Below are 15,218 nucleotides of genomic sequence, written 5' to 3' on the forward strand. Positions count from 1 at the left end.
GAACACTTCAGAAAACCATTGTCAGTGAACACAGTTCGTCAGGTTAACACTCTACCAAAGCCAAAGCCATATATCAACAACACCCAGAAACTCCACCGGCTCCTCTGGGCTGAGCTCGTCGGAGATGGACTGACACAGAGTGGAGAAGTGTGCTGTGGTCTGATGAGTCCACATTCCTAATTGTTTTTGGAAATCCTGGACGTCGTGTCCTCCGGTCTAAAGAGGAAAAGGACCATCCAGATTGTTATCAGCGCAAAGTTCAGAAGCCAGCATCTGTGATGGTATGGGGGGGTGTTAGTGCCCATGGCAACTTGTACATCTGTGAAGGCACCATTAATGCTGAAAGGTACATAAACGTTTTCAGGGACGTCCCTTCTAGACAATGCCAAGAGAAAGAGTCGGGGTACCAGACCGGCCTGCCTGCATTGAAAGTGTTGTTGGAGGGAAGGGGATGTAACACAGTGGTAAACATGACCCTGTCCTAGCTTTTCTGGAATGTGTTGCAGGCATCACATTCAAAATAACTGAATATTTGTAAAAAAACATAAAGTTTATCAGATGGAACATTACATATCTTGTCTTTGGAGTGAATTCAATTGAATATGGGTCAAAAAGGATTTGCAAATAATTGTATACAGTTTTACAGAACGTCCCGACTTCATTGGAATTGGGGTTTGTATATGGGTCCTCATCTTGATAGGAAATACATTGATTTATGTTGAATGGCTGATGATGTTGCTCACAGTATAGAATGCTATAATCATTGTACAACTTTTTGTTTCAGATCGCTGATTTGGAGCAGAAGGTGGTGGAGAGTAGTGACAGACTGAGGAGTGCAGAGCATCAGATCACAGAGAAACAGCAACACATGGAGAAACTGGTGAGTACCACAACTATCAAGAGCAAACACTGTCTTTTAGACGTTTCCAGAAATGACTGTCGGTTGACTTATACCTAGAAACCTTTGGTTGCTCTCTGGGGTTTCATTCTGCACAAAATGGCTCTGGATAGTAGAGAGTACTAGGAAGTTGAGTTTGCTTCACCGAATATGGAATAATCGGGAACTATGAATACAAAATGTAAGCACTTTTCTCAATGTGTTATTGTAAAATGGTTAAATATAAAAAAAATATTAATTATTACAATAATATTTTATTATTTAGAAAAGTCTGTACTTTGGTGACATCTTTTCAGCACAAAAATGATAATGATGTGTAATGTAATAATGTCATTCCATAACGTAAACTGTTTCAGCGCAGGTAATCCTGCAGGAAAATCACTTTATTGAAAAACTATTCATGAAAACATTTATGTTTTATTAGTCTTGTTGTCAGTAAAAATTGTTCGTGTCGATTACGAAGAATTCAGTTTCAGGTCCAGGAAACATTTTTTCCCAGCAAACCTTAACTCGTGTGGCTGTGTCCATGATATCCAATGTTTGACCTCTATGATAAAGACCACATTCTCAGGCCAGTTGGATGCACTGTATGAATATAACCATTACGGGTGTGCTGTCACACTATGTACTCATTTATATAATAAGCTATTTATCTACAACCTTTATCCATTTGTAACATTTCTAAGAAAGAAAAAATAAAACGTATGTTGCTAGTGAAAATCTGAAATGTTTTATGCACTCAAGTCCTTTTTTAAGGAAAAAAAAATATATATCTATTTCCAATGGGTTTAAAATCTAAGTTAAATTGGGTTTTTGGATGCTTTTGTTAACAATGCATTTTGTTTGTGTGTTATGATCAGCAGGGAGAGTGTAATGCAGAGAAGGCCTTTCTGGATCAGCAGGTGTGTTTGCTGCAGCAGCAGAGCGAGGAGAAGGCCAGCCGCCTGCAGCAGAGCATCAGCTCCCTGCAGACTGACAGACAGCTGCTGCACCACCGACTGGTAGGCTCCTCATGGTCTCTTCTCATTAGGCAAACATGTCTTATTATTATATATATAGTAGTCATGCTGTTCCATTGATAGTTTAATGGATACAACTTTACTATAAACACAACCGATATATATATAGAGCAAAAACACTGTTTGCTCTGTGATGACTGATCGTTTCCCTGCTCCTGTGTTAGGCTGACCTGGACAGTCAGAGGGACGAGGCCACTTCCAGCCTGAGCCAGCGGACTGAGGAGCTGGAACAGTGCAGGGTAAGATCCACTACAATACACAAAGCTCTGATCCATCATTCATATTCACTGTTTGTTGTTTTTTTGTTTTTTCAAGTGTTTTTTATTGAGTTCATCTTCCTACAAAGTGTTATTCTACAAGGTACCTCAACGAGTCCCTTACATGTTTCAAAGGAACTTCTGCATGTTTTTTAAATCAAATAAACAAATAATAAAAGAAAATAGGCATTTACATGACACATGAAATCACACATTTATAGAAAGGTTGGTGTGGGGTTCTCCCTTCGAGAGATGATAAAAAGCTTCTCCAAATCCTTTCAAAGGTAGAATATTTACCCTTAAGCACAAAGATACGTTTCTCAGGAGCAAGGGAATATGAAAGCCCACCAAGCCAGACCTGCAAGCTGTTGCTTGTTGGTGTTTATTGCTTGTAAATAAGCAGTAGACAGTCATTTAACCCACTGTTTTTTAAATAGAAACATGAAATGGGGAAAAACAACTATTACAAATGTAATTCAAAAGTATGTAAACACATAAACCTACATATTTTGTACTGTCTTCACATAATGTCATACAGCTTTGCTGACAGCCCTATTACATACTCAAAAGCTATATATTTAGTACTTAATACGGCTATGCAATTAATGCATTTTCTATCGAAATCACAATATGGACTAGTGCAATATTCATATTGCAGGAAGCACAACATTTGCCTAAATTTGTGTTTAAATACAATTTTTTGAATGAAGAAATGTGGAGCTGCAGAGCTATACCAGCCTACAATTTGTATTCTACAATTAACAAAACATATTTGCTTTGTCCAGATCCTCCTGAAAATCATGCCATAATCATTTAATATATTTTCCAATGATAATGATAATTTTGATTTAAAAAATGATCAATCCCTTCAATATCGTGAAGCATATCCCAATGGTAATATCAGTCAAAAAGTCACAATAAGTTATTTTATCCAAATTGTGCAGCCATAATACTTGGTGACATTCACTAGAATTGTCAGATCCACTACAAATGTATAGTTGTAAAGATTGTTTTCATAAAGGAGAGCAGATTGTGTTTGTAGTCCTCACATCTTGCCTCGGCCCCTCAGGCGGAGCTGAACAGTCGGCAGACGGTGAGCACAGAAATCGCAAAAGCTCTAGAAGAAAGCAGAAGACAGAAGGAGGAGCTGCAAACACAGGTCTGTAGGCAACACACGTCACGGAACATTCACAAAGCCTGACAAGCAACAGCCGACATGTGGCAGTCTCCCTGTTTAGTTGACTGAATCTTATTTGATCATTACAGAGTGTAAGACAATGTAAAAGAAATACAGAGCGGTTTGTCATCCTGTAGGTGTGAGTGTAACAGCTGTGCAGTGTAATCAAAAGTGTTTCCTTTGCTTGGTGTCAGGTTGGAGAGCTGACTGCATCCCTGCAAAGCTCTCTGCAGCAGGTGTTCACTGTCAATAAGAAGCTATCACTGAAAGAAGAAGACATCGAAACGCTTCAGAGTGGTACACACACACACACACACACACGCACGCACACACACTCACTCTCACTCTTCACATCCTTTAAAAAAATATCCACCTGAAGGTCCTGTGCTTCCATAGTCAGGTTAAAGGGGTAATTAGGATCTTTTTGCAGTTCTGTTGTATGAGGTACTTGTACAGTATTTTCACGGCCTTCTCCTGCTGTGGGACAGCTACACAATCTATGTTTCAACGGGGAACTGAAAAAGTTGTCTTTGCGCTGGCAAAAGACACCAGAGTCCATTGAAAAGAAGAAAATCTATATATTTTCTAACATCGCAGACAACGGGGGATGCTTGTCTACTGCTGCCTCCATCACTGTTGTATGTGTGACTTTGGCTTCAGTTCCCCTTCAGAAACGAGTAATCTGATTTCACTGTAATATGCCTTTTACTCTAAATGAAATAAAACGCATGGATTTCATGAGAGAATTAACGTTACATGATGGTTGTGGCGGCTCAATCCCGAGTTGCGTTTGAGTCGCCGAGAGGCTAAACTTGGCTATAAACTGTGACGCGTTTTCGAAGAGAAAGTCCATAGTGAAGCCATATCGTTTTAAGGATATTTAATAAACAAAATCATAACATAGTAACTATGGACAAAACGGTCAACAGAAAAAATGGCAGCACAAGCTCACCCTCTGTCATCCCCACTCGACATGAAACAGGTGACTTAAATAGACAAACCACACCCATGTGACAATTACCGGAAGTGCTCAACAATCAAATAAAAGTGACGTAAACAAATAATAATAATACAAATAATGAACTTGGGCTAAGTAGCATTATGGCGCCTACAATGGTCTCAACGCTGTTTCTTTTCCAACCTTCCAAGACTGAAAAATACTATTGGAGCTATGAATACTTATAAGCATCTTTGATCTAAGAGCAGTGTTACAGGCTTTTTAAATTGAAATGCTTGCACTGAGAGTAGCCAAATCATCTTAGAAGTGGACTTCACAAGACAATTAAAACATTGTTAAAACAGTAAGTTTTCTTTAGGTTGCTACTGTAGTCACTCTGCAGGTTTTGTCAGTATAAAATAAGTGTTATATGTAAAGTCTTGGATTTTAAATGGTTCTTTTAATAAAACATACATTTTTCATAAATGATGGTGCTTGTGTGTGTATGTGTTGCAGAGGTGCAGTGCCGGCAGGCCTCCCTGGAGCAGCTGCAGGCGGAGGTGGAGCAGCAGTTGGCGCAGGTGGAGCTGGACAAAGACTCCCAGCTCAGCAGCCTGAGGGAGGAGCTGCTCAGCCAGACTCAGCAGCTCGATACCTGCCAAGCTCGGGTCAGCACCTACACTCGGTGTACACACACAGGGTCACACACACAGGGTCACACACACAGGGTCACACACACACAGGGTCACACACACAGGGTCACACACACAGGGTCACACACACAGGGTCACACACACAGGGTCACACACACACAGTGTCACACACAGGGTCACACACAGGGTCACACACAGGGTCACACACAGGGTCACACACAGGGTCACACACAGAGGGTCACACACAGGGTCACACTCAGTGTACACACACAGAGGGTCACACACAGTATCACACACACAGGGTCACACACACATGCATTCATACTCTTGTATGGCACATCCTGTCATTTCTAACGCGAAAAATACATTCAGGAAGACCAGTATTCAATATTAGAAGCTCAAGTTTTAAAGGATAGTTTGGGTGTTGTGAAGTGTGGTTTTATGAGTTACTCATCCATAGTCAGTATATGACCTACAGAAAATGGCGGTCGGCACACAAAACATCCAAACTATTCCATTAAGAGATAAGTTTGACATTAAAAATAATGTTAATTTCCCATTTTGTTTTTCATACCTGTAAATACATTTATTACATTCTCTTTGAATGTGCCACCATCAGTTTACCCTTACCTTTTCAAAGTATTTAACCACAGTTAAATTCATGCATTCATTAAGTAGAATGAATGCATGAATTAGCATCAAATTATACTTGAAACACTAAAACTAAAAATACTCATTATGCCAAATGTATTATATTGTGGGATTATAATAAGAGATGCATTAATGTGTTGTTCATTTACATTTTAAGGTGTAGCTTATTTAAATTACTTTTTATACTTTTGGGCATCTTAATCCATAATAATATATCATAATAATAATAATCATGAGACTTCAATTTGCATTGCCATAACTACACTGTAGCTACCGTGCTACCTCCGAAGTAACTAGAAACTATGTAGTCAAAATATAGTAGCGTGAGAAGTACAATAGTTCATTTCTAAATAAAGTGGAGTAAAAGTATTTGAAATGTTAATACTCAATGAAGTACAAGTACTTCAATATTGTAGTGAGTACAGTCCTTCAATAGATGTACTTACTTTCAAACACTGGGTCAGTGCCACTGATGGAACTTGAAGGATTGGTCCGTGTGGTTTGCTTTCTGTTGCTCAGATCTCGTTCTTGGAGGTGGAGGTGGAAACGTTGACAGAGCAGCTCCACAGCCCCGAGGTGTGTGAGGAGGATCAGAATGGCAGTGTGACGGTGGATGACCTAGATCACATCCACAAGGTCAACAGAGACCTGGAGCAGCAGCTCACTGACAAGAACAGGGTTGGTTATCTTTTTACTCCACTCTGTTCTTCCAGCTTTTAAACAATTATTCATAATGAACGCATACCTGCAGACACACATAAAACATACTGTCATTGTTTTGCAGACCATCAAGCAGCTGCAGCAGAGACTGGCAGAACTGAAGAGGACGCTGCAGAAGGAACTGGTGAGACACACTGAGGATCTTCTTAGGTTCACTGTTTCCTTTTCACAATATGTCTGCAAACTGTGAAAATGTCTTGATAAGAGAGAACAGAAGCCCCGAGAGGCAATTGAGAACAATATTCTAGTGATGCATGTACAACAGGTTAAAAAAAGTTTTTTCCAAGATAATCTTTCTTATTTCTTTAAAAAATGTCATCTGTGAAAACAGATGACATTAAAAAAAATGTTGACCGTTTTTTTTCTGGATAGTGTTTCTAGGGATCGACCGATATGGCTTTTTCAAGGCCGATACCGATTATTAGTAATCAAGGAGACCGATAACCGATATTTGGAACCGATATACATTTGCAGTAAAATCAGAAAAGCTTGGTGTCAAAATGTAGAATAACAGAACTTCTTTGAAATGCCTTTTTATGTTTAATGAACTTTTCAACATCTTAAAACTGGTTTCCTCTCTGTGACCCTGAGTAAAGTAAATGAAGTAAAAATAAAATAAAAACGACTAAAACTTGTTCTGAACTTCTGATATTTGAGTCTCACTCATTTAGTAGTCCCAATTCAGCAGCACCAGATTGTGGTGCAGAAAGCAGAGTTGCTGCGAGGCTCCACTAGCAGCCGTCACAGTCCCAGTCCCAGTCCCAGCGCGTACCAGTTTCTCCGCTGCGAGACGCTACCCGCCCCCCCCCGGTCCCTTTGTAACTGGGAAACTGATAGAATTGGATCATAAGATCGTGGTGTTTTTGCAACTTCAGCATAGGGGATTGGGATGTTTATTGAACTTCAGCTTTCAACTGATTTACCTTGGAAACACCGCTCACTGTTGCTGCTGCTTGCCTCTGTCTGTGTCTGCGTTCTTCGCACCTGCCTGTAATCTGAGAAGGTCCCGCCTTTCTGGCTGGCTGCAGCCCGGAAAATCTTCAGTGTTGATTGACACTTCAGTAATAGCCTATCAGATAGCGCTGTGGGCGGGACATTGCTCATGAAGAGTGGTGACTGCAGCCAGAAAAATGCGGAATATCGGTCTCGATAATCGGCCAGGCCGATAATCGGTCGACCCCTAAGTGTTTCTACTAATTCCGTCACCATGTGTTTGTTTCCAGGTGAGTTTTAATGTCTCCAGCACTCCAAACGCAATGAACATATATTGTGTTTTGTTACATCTGTTATGTCTTTGTTTTGGCTTTTTCTCCACTGGTACTTTAGTCATAAATACAGGAGAGAAAATAATTTAAAATAGACTGAGAAAGAAAAATCACCAGAATGTATTTATAGTCCTCTCTTGCCTCTGTGGCCAGTCCCCCCTGTTCTTTATATATTGGCGAAACATGTGCAAGTCATGTGATCTGGAGACGACCCAGAATGGCTCAGGGACAGCTCTTAATGTTTCTGAGTGGCCCAGCCAGACTAGTCTAATGCCCAATCCATCTAAAATCCTCTTCTTACTTTTTCCTGATGGAGTGTTGAAGTAGATTGATTTCAGTGTAAGGCAGTTGCATAAGAAAATGGGAAAAGTGAAGAGGTTTGAATACTCTCTGAACGACCAGTGTTTACTTGTTGTGCTCTGTAGAAGCTTAAGCCTGAACCAGAAGCCGAAGGGAAGGAGAAGTTTCCAGAAAGCCGGGCAGAAAAAACAGAGAGGGTTTATCCAGAGCCGCCACCAGCATCCACGCTTAGCCCCCCCACCTCCAACACCACGGTGACCAACACCTCAGACCTCAACGACTCACGAGAAATCAACTTTGAGTATCTCAAACACGTCGTACTCAAATTTATGTCATGTAGAGAGGCTGAGGTAGGCTAAAATAATCTCTGTCAGCTGGTTGTTGACTGACTGACCCTGGTTCTGTTACCAAGTCTGAATCTGTGTGTCTTGCTCTGTCAGGCATTCCAGTTGATACGCGCTGTGTCTGTGCTGCTGAACTTCTCTCGTGAGGAAGAGGACATGTTGAAACAAACTCTGGAGTACAAGGTTGGTCTTCAGTCTGCAGCTTAAAACACCTGTCTGTGCAATGATTTGGTTAATGAAACTTAGAACACTTCAATGAAATGAACCCATATATACAGTACATTTATTAAAAGAGTTGCATCCTAACTTAACCTGATGTCTGCTGTGTTAAATGTTTTAGATGTCCTGGTTTGGATCAAAGCCTTCTCCGAAGGGTGCCATCCGGCCTTCAATCTCAGGCTCTTCAACTAACTGGAGCTGAGTAGCAGCAGCAAGAATTCAAGCTGTGGAGAGAAAGGAACCGAAGGAGGGAAAAATCTTTCTGCTCGGGCTCCCATCACTGAGCAGGCTCTAGCTTTAAACTCTGAACAGCCTCTCTAGGTTTTCTGGCTCTGTGAGGGAAGGACTGTTCATCTGCTCCGGTGGGACAGAGAAGGGCTGCACAGGATGTTCTTAATCAATTGTTGATTTTTAAATGACATTATTTCCTTCTCATTGGTTGGGGCCAATGGACCTGTGGCCATATGTTACAGAGAGTAAACTGACACACATCACTCGTACTGTGGTTTAGGTGTCTACATGAAGTCTGATTTCTCTTCTGTGACAAACATCACAGTGAGTTAGCATGTCAGGACGTGAGAGAGTTTTAGAAGACGTGACAGACGGACTTGACAGTTATCTTAGATCATTTCTACAATGATTCACACGACAGTCACATCTGTTTGTCAGAACAGAAGAACATTGTGACTTCTTTACTGGACGAGTGGTGCAGCATTCATTGCTAACGGTCACATGGTTATTCTTTCAGTATAAATCACAGAGGGCTTCTCAATGAGTGTGTCATTAAACGATGGGACAGGTTACCCAAGCTGGTTTCAGTACCAGTGAGTTTATTTAATAATACCTGCCAAATTGACAAATAGTTCACATTTCTGTCAAAGGATCTAAATGTATCTACATTTAGAGATTGAGGCCCCTCTGCCGATTGTTTTTCATCAAATTGTCATCACACATTTTCCTTGCTTGAAAAGTGTACATCATTTGATATATTCATTATAGAATTGAAAGGAATGTGTGCATCTATGGTCTGATGGAAAAGGTATACAATTCTTAAAAGACTACTTTACAACTTTAAAAAAAAAAAAACAGGGAATCCAGACTATCTGTTCAATGGCACACCACATTTTTCCAAATGTTCTAACACTGACATGTTTACCAATTTGTGATAGAGGATTAATTACGATTAACAGTTTTTTTAATCACTTCAAAAGTAAGTTGGGCATTTAATGAAACTTCCTTGCTCTAATTTCTCTGTAAAAGCACACTTGCTTCTTAATTCTTTACACTGTCATTGGAATCATTTTTACAAGATGGTAGACTGGTACTGGTTCTTCAGTCTTATACCAGGATAACAGCATAGTACATACAGCGCCTACTAATCTGTTAACAAAACTGTCATCATGCCCTAGCCACACGGAGACGAAACGGATCGTATCCGCTACAGTTCTCTTATCATATAGACGGTTCGGCCACACGAGGCCGACAGGGAAACGCAGATAACGATAACGATAACGATAACGGGTCCCATGGTGGGTAGATCTGAGGACGCAACGCTCTGGGGGGGCTAACGGCTCCGTGATTACGCCCTATACGATCATTTCCTGATAACGAAAAATGCTGACGGGCTGTCAGGAGAGGGGGAGGAAAAGAGAGACTCCGTGTATTATTCGAATCATAAATCGAATCGATAGATTTATGATTCGAAAACTATAAAAGTAGGGTAGACATGTGGAGATTATCCGACTGAACAAAACGTGATCCGTCTCTTAAATGTGTGTCAACCACAGACCTTATTTCGAGCTATTTTCCAAAATCCAATGGAGAAATTGCATTGCTTTTTTGTCGAAGGAACCCATGCGCAGCTTACTTCCGGGTTTTAGGACGCGTCACTGTGGCACTCTATATAGAGTCGTTATTCATTTGTTTTAAAGCTCAATAAATAACAAAGAAGACCTTTGACCGGCACTTTTATAATTTTGTCCGGAAGATTTCAACTTTAACGGAAATGTTGACCTGCAAAAAAAAATTCTAACGGAAACTCTGCCGCACGGTTCCCTTGTCCCTTGGAAGAGACGGAGAGGTGGGTGTTTTTCATCTGCTGGTGGACTACCGGGGAGATTTACAGCAGGAGCACACGCTTTCTTTGGGGAGGGAGAAAAAGAGCCAGAGCCCTGGCCCCTGCCTCTCCCCACCTCTGCTGCTAAATCCACCGCGGAGAATAAACAGAAGGGCAACCATGGCACATGCATGCTCGGGAAGTCTTCTTCGCTGCTTTAGGTGTATTTTGTGGCGGAAGTACAGCGCCACTTACAGGCCCGGCATATGTACTACAGCGGGTCGAGCGGTCTCGTGTGGACGGACACGTTTCTGGTGCCGATTGCGTGTGGACGGAAGACTTTTTTGATATCGAATTCGGTTCGTTTTCGTTACCGTCTCCGTGTGGCTAGGGCAAGAGGGCTATCAAGAACTACCTGGCAGGCAAACTGTTATTGATACGAGTTAACATCCCAGCAGCCGTTGCCCTCAAATCCTCCCCCCTCATCTGGATTGGTAGACCTCAAATGCTATTGCTTACCAGTAGAGTTAAGGTCTACCAATCCAGCAGTTGTGCTTGTTGCAGGATTGTATAAACATCGTTCGTAAATGTTGCATTGGAGGCTCAGGTCAGGGTAAAATTTGAATAATTCCAATTAATAATTAAAAGGGATTTTCAAAGTGTGAGACTGTCTGCTCTACTCAGACAAAGCTTAGGAAAGGTGCCCACCCACTCAATCACTTCAGACGTCATTATTGGCATAAAACAGTATTTCCCAAGGGGTTCTTCATTAGTTTTTGACTTTGGGAAAGTAGGAAAAACTGTATAATTCTCTACTGCATCTCTGAATGATCTCTTTAATCACCTCACACACATGCTGTTCTATGAGATCTTTCTTTGATGTTACATTTATTTCAGATCCATTAACTGAGTCAGCTGCAAATGTTTGGAACCCCACCTCCCACTTAAAAAAAAACTCATTTAGTCTACAGTTGTCCATTTAGATAATATAACAATGTGATAAAATAAGTGAATGCTATGTTAATGATGACCGGAGGACATGCTCTACCTTTACCTGCCTTTGCTAATGTAAATGAAATACATTCCACATGTCTATTTATATATATATATAAATATGTACATACTGTATGCATTGAAATCTTTATAAATCTGTGGATGTAAATGTTTGGATGTGACCAGTTTGCAGTGTTTATCATTTAGTGGGAATGCTGATAACAGCATTCCAATTATCTGTTCTTCTACGCACTAAATTCTTTAATTTTATTCCGCCCGTTATTTTGCCGGTCTTCTCCCACATTCCACATCGCAGAAACTCTGTTAAAACATCAAAACGTTCAGCTCGATCGGGAATCTATTGCTATTACTTTTCTCATTCATAACTTTCATAATTCCCGAGATATATCTCATAATTCATCACATTTTTAACCATTGAAGTCAATGGAGAAAATCTTCAGACTTGAACTATCTTCATGCGACTTCAACTGCTAACTGTTCCTTCATACTTTCACTCAGAAACCTCCTTCCAACTTTAAAATGTTACACATCTTTCTGACATTATTCGTGTAACACAGCTTTTAAATCTGATTCTTACTTTTAGAGATATTAAACATTGTTCAGACCTTGGTAAAGAGGTTTTCTTCAGATTTTAACATTATAGAGTGCGTGATGTCACAGCTAGAGTGTAGGACAGCTTGAAATTTGCCTTCATATTTTTTTTTAAACCTGCCATAATTCCCAAACCCTACATTCCTGAGACATACCTTTTCATGACAAACGGAGGAAAACATCTCGTAGCGTGAAAAATCACAAATAATTAAGCAAAATAATTAAACAAAATGCCTCGAGGGCATGAAGTGACTTTCAACATGCCTCCATTAAAGCCCATTGTAATTTCAGGCTGATATTTCCTCACAGCAGCAGCCGCACACCTTTAGTTAATCTGCCAAAAAGGCCACATTATTGACCCGAAAGTACACAAAAAGCACACTTCAGATACTCAAGGTCCTTGAGATGCTTCACGCTTTGAAATTTCACCGATATCTGTTACGGTTCTTCAACAAAACATTCACATGTAAGAGGTTTATCTCTCATTCAGAACAATGGAAACCTTTGGTCTCTGGACACCTCGTTAGCTCAAATATAAACACCTGTGTAATGGAACACGATGATGTCATAACTCCAACTGACATGCTCAGAGCAGCAGACTTCAGATAATGGTTAATGGTCCTGCCCTCAACAGCTCTACGTCAATTATGGGGTGTCATCATATGCCGTTTCCATGCCATAAAAGACGATGTCGCTTTACATTAACTCCTATGAAAATGTTCAAAAAGTGCTCAAACTTCACATGTGTGCTAACAGTCCAGCCGTGAAGACATCTACGGGACAGTTTTGAGATTTCTTCAAATGCCGTTGCCATGGCAACACAATGCTCGCCATGAAACACGGTTTTCTCATAACTTCAGTGAAAATGCTCCAAACGGCCCAACACTTCACAGGTTTGGTCAACGCATCTAAGCGTATTATGGGATGTCATCAAATGCCGTTGGCATGGTGACAGATCATTCACCATCAAGTTAGTTCAAAAGTTTGCAGTTCAAATATTCTGCTGCTTTTCCAAGCCTTTTTACTTTCTTTTCTTCTCTCATCACACATTCAAGGCCCCAGTGTTCATGTATCATTTCAATCTAAATTCTTCACTTTCTTCTTACACATTACATTTCAGCAGCAGTTTAGCGTCAGATGTTCAGCATAAAGCATTCCCACTAGCAATTTCTTCAGGAATTGCATTCTCTAGTTTTGCTTGATCTTTAAATTCTTTGAAATGTTTTCGCTTTATTGGAGTCTACTACCTTTGGCTAATTTAATTATTGTAAAGGTTTTAAATAACATAGACAACTTTTCATGTGCTGAGTTCTTGAAGAAGACAGTATTTGGCTCAGGTATAAAGCTTTACCCCGCCCTGCCGCCAGTGGCGCTGTTTGTGTAGAATCAAAGTGAGACTTAAAATCCACGAAGAAGAATTACTACATATTCTGAGCACTCGCAGTGTCTGGTCTTTCTACAGTACCGTGAGGAGAACATGGTGGTATAGCCTTCACTCGATCATTCACATCCACTTTTTTAATTTATAACATGAATACTACACGTACACACACGCTTCTCGGGTAGCCGTTCTTGCGTGTGTTGATTAGCCAGGGATGCAAACTTGTCACCTTTTGGCGAAATTTGCCATTTTGAATCCAAAATAGGTCGTTTGTGTGATTCATGTAGATCTGCAATAAAAATATTTTTGGGGTATGGGGGGGGTCTGGGACCCGGAGTAATCTGCGGCCGCGAGCTGTTATGTGCCATCATGACACGCATGGTGTTCTTTTTTTATATATTATAATGAAGCGCGAGCTGTGTGCTCGAGTCTTCCTGCCTGTCGGCTCTGCTCATGGATGTATAATAAGGCTCTGCTGCTCCGGGATGAGGGTCTAGCTTCAGCAGCTACATTACCTACGGGTGCGTTCGTTAATATTAACTGTGTGGTCCGGAGTCACTGTGGCACAGACTGGACCGCTGGTGATCAGCTGTTAGAACGGGCCGTTCAGGTGTTCAGAGCAGAGCTCCCTGTCGGAGCGGCAGAGCGTGATGTGCACTGAAAACTTTTTCTGTCGCAATATTATAGTTGAGCTAGCTAACTAGCATACATTGTCACTATCTGCTAACGTTAGCTTTAGCCTTCGTTTTCTAATAGTTGTTTTCATAGGCTATAAACGGAGGTGGTATAAGTATAGATCTTGTACTTGAGTAAAAGTAGAAGTACTCAGATCTTGTACTAGAGTAAAAGTAGAAGTACTCAGATCTTGTACTTGAGTAAAAGTAGAAGTACTCAGGTCTTGTACTTGAGTAGAAGTACCAGAATGTAGGAACAATCCTGCAATCAAAATGTTCCTCAAATAAAATTATCATCAAAATATAGTTAAAGTAGCGACAGTAAAAGTAGAAGTACTCAGATCTTGTACTTGAGTAAAAGTAGAAGTACTCAGGTCTTGTACTTGAGTAAAAGTAGAAGTACTCAGGTCTTGTACTTGAGTAAAAGTAGAAGTACCAGAGTGTAGGAATACTCTGTTACAGTAAAAGTACTGCATTCAAAATGTTCCTCAAGTAAAAGTATAAAAGTATTATCATCAAAATATAGTTAAAGTAGCGACAGTAAAAGTAGTCATTGTGCAGATTGGTCCATTTCAGAATAATATATATGATGTGTTTTATAATGATTGATCATGAAAGTGTTCTCAAAGCTGGTAAAGGTGCAGCTAGTTTGAAGGACTTTGTATACTGCAGGGTAGTGTAAGAGTCGGGAGTCATCTGATAATTTATTCCGGCAAATTATTCAGACCTCCTAATTGACCTAACCGAAGTTATTGAGTCTATGTAAGTTTACTGCTTGGCTCAGATCCACCAACGTCAGCAAGATCTCACCTCTATTAACTCCCCGAAGAACCAGGTTCAATTAACTGCTGTTTCAATTCAGACGACCCCCTAAATCTGTTTAAGCGATCCCGAAGGATTTTGATATCAGTAAATTAGGTGTGGCCCTACCTAAGTGTGAGTGTGGCAGTGTGCAATCTTACCTTTCAAGCAGGAGAGGAGAGCGCAGATGTCTTTTAAGTTGTCCCAATCCAAAAGGTGCGATCAGTTTATTTGAAGAAAAATAGGTCCAAACTTATACAG

The 15,218-nt window shown here is 40.5% G+C and overlaps 1 protein-coding gene across 2 annotated transcripts in view; it reads left to right on the forward strand.

The window, feature by feature from the left end:
- golga1 (golgin A1) overlaps positions 1 to 9,985 on the forward strand; it is a 30,916-nt gene extending 20,931 nt beyond the window's left edge. Inside the window, exons 14-24 of one of the 2 annotated variants that reach the window (XM_034118288.1) lie at positions 785 to 880; positions 1,759 to 1,899; positions 2,082 to 2,156; positions 3,244 to 3,333; positions 3,546 to 3,648; positions 4,805 to 4,956; positions 6,112 to 6,270; positions 6,377 to 6,436; positions 8,003 to 8,227; positions 8,318 to 8,404; positions 8,562 to 9,985. In XM_034118288.1, the coding sequence (XP_033974179.1) occupies positions 785 to 880; positions 1,759 to 1,899; positions 2,082 to 2,156; positions 3,244 to 3,333; positions 3,546 to 3,648; positions 4,805 to 4,956; positions 6,112 to 6,270; positions 6,377 to 6,436; positions 8,003 to 8,227; positions 8,318 to 8,404; positions 8,562 to 8,642 (1,269 nt within the window). In that variant the 3' untranslated portion in view covers positions 8,643 to 9,985. The remainder of the gene's footprint in view (positions 1 to 784; positions 881 to 1,758; positions 1,900 to 2,081; positions 2,157 to 3,243; positions 3,334 to 3,545; positions 3,649 to 4,804; positions 4,957 to 6,111; positions 6,271 to 6,376; positions 6,437 to 8,002; positions 8,228 to 8,317; positions 8,405 to 8,561) is intronic. The other variant, XM_034118289.1, reaches the window with a different exon arrangement.
- Positions 9,986 to 15,218: the final 5,233 nt, after the last annotated feature.

The sequence above is a fragment of the Trematomus bernacchii genome, unplaced genomic scaffold (assembly GCF_902827165.1).
Source record: "Trematomus bernacchii unplaced genomic scaffold, fTreBer1.1, whole genome shotgun sequence".
Taxonomy (NCBI): domain Eukaryota; kingdom Metazoa; phylum Chordata; class Actinopteri; order Perciformes; family Nototheniidae; genus Trematomus; species Trematomus bernacchii.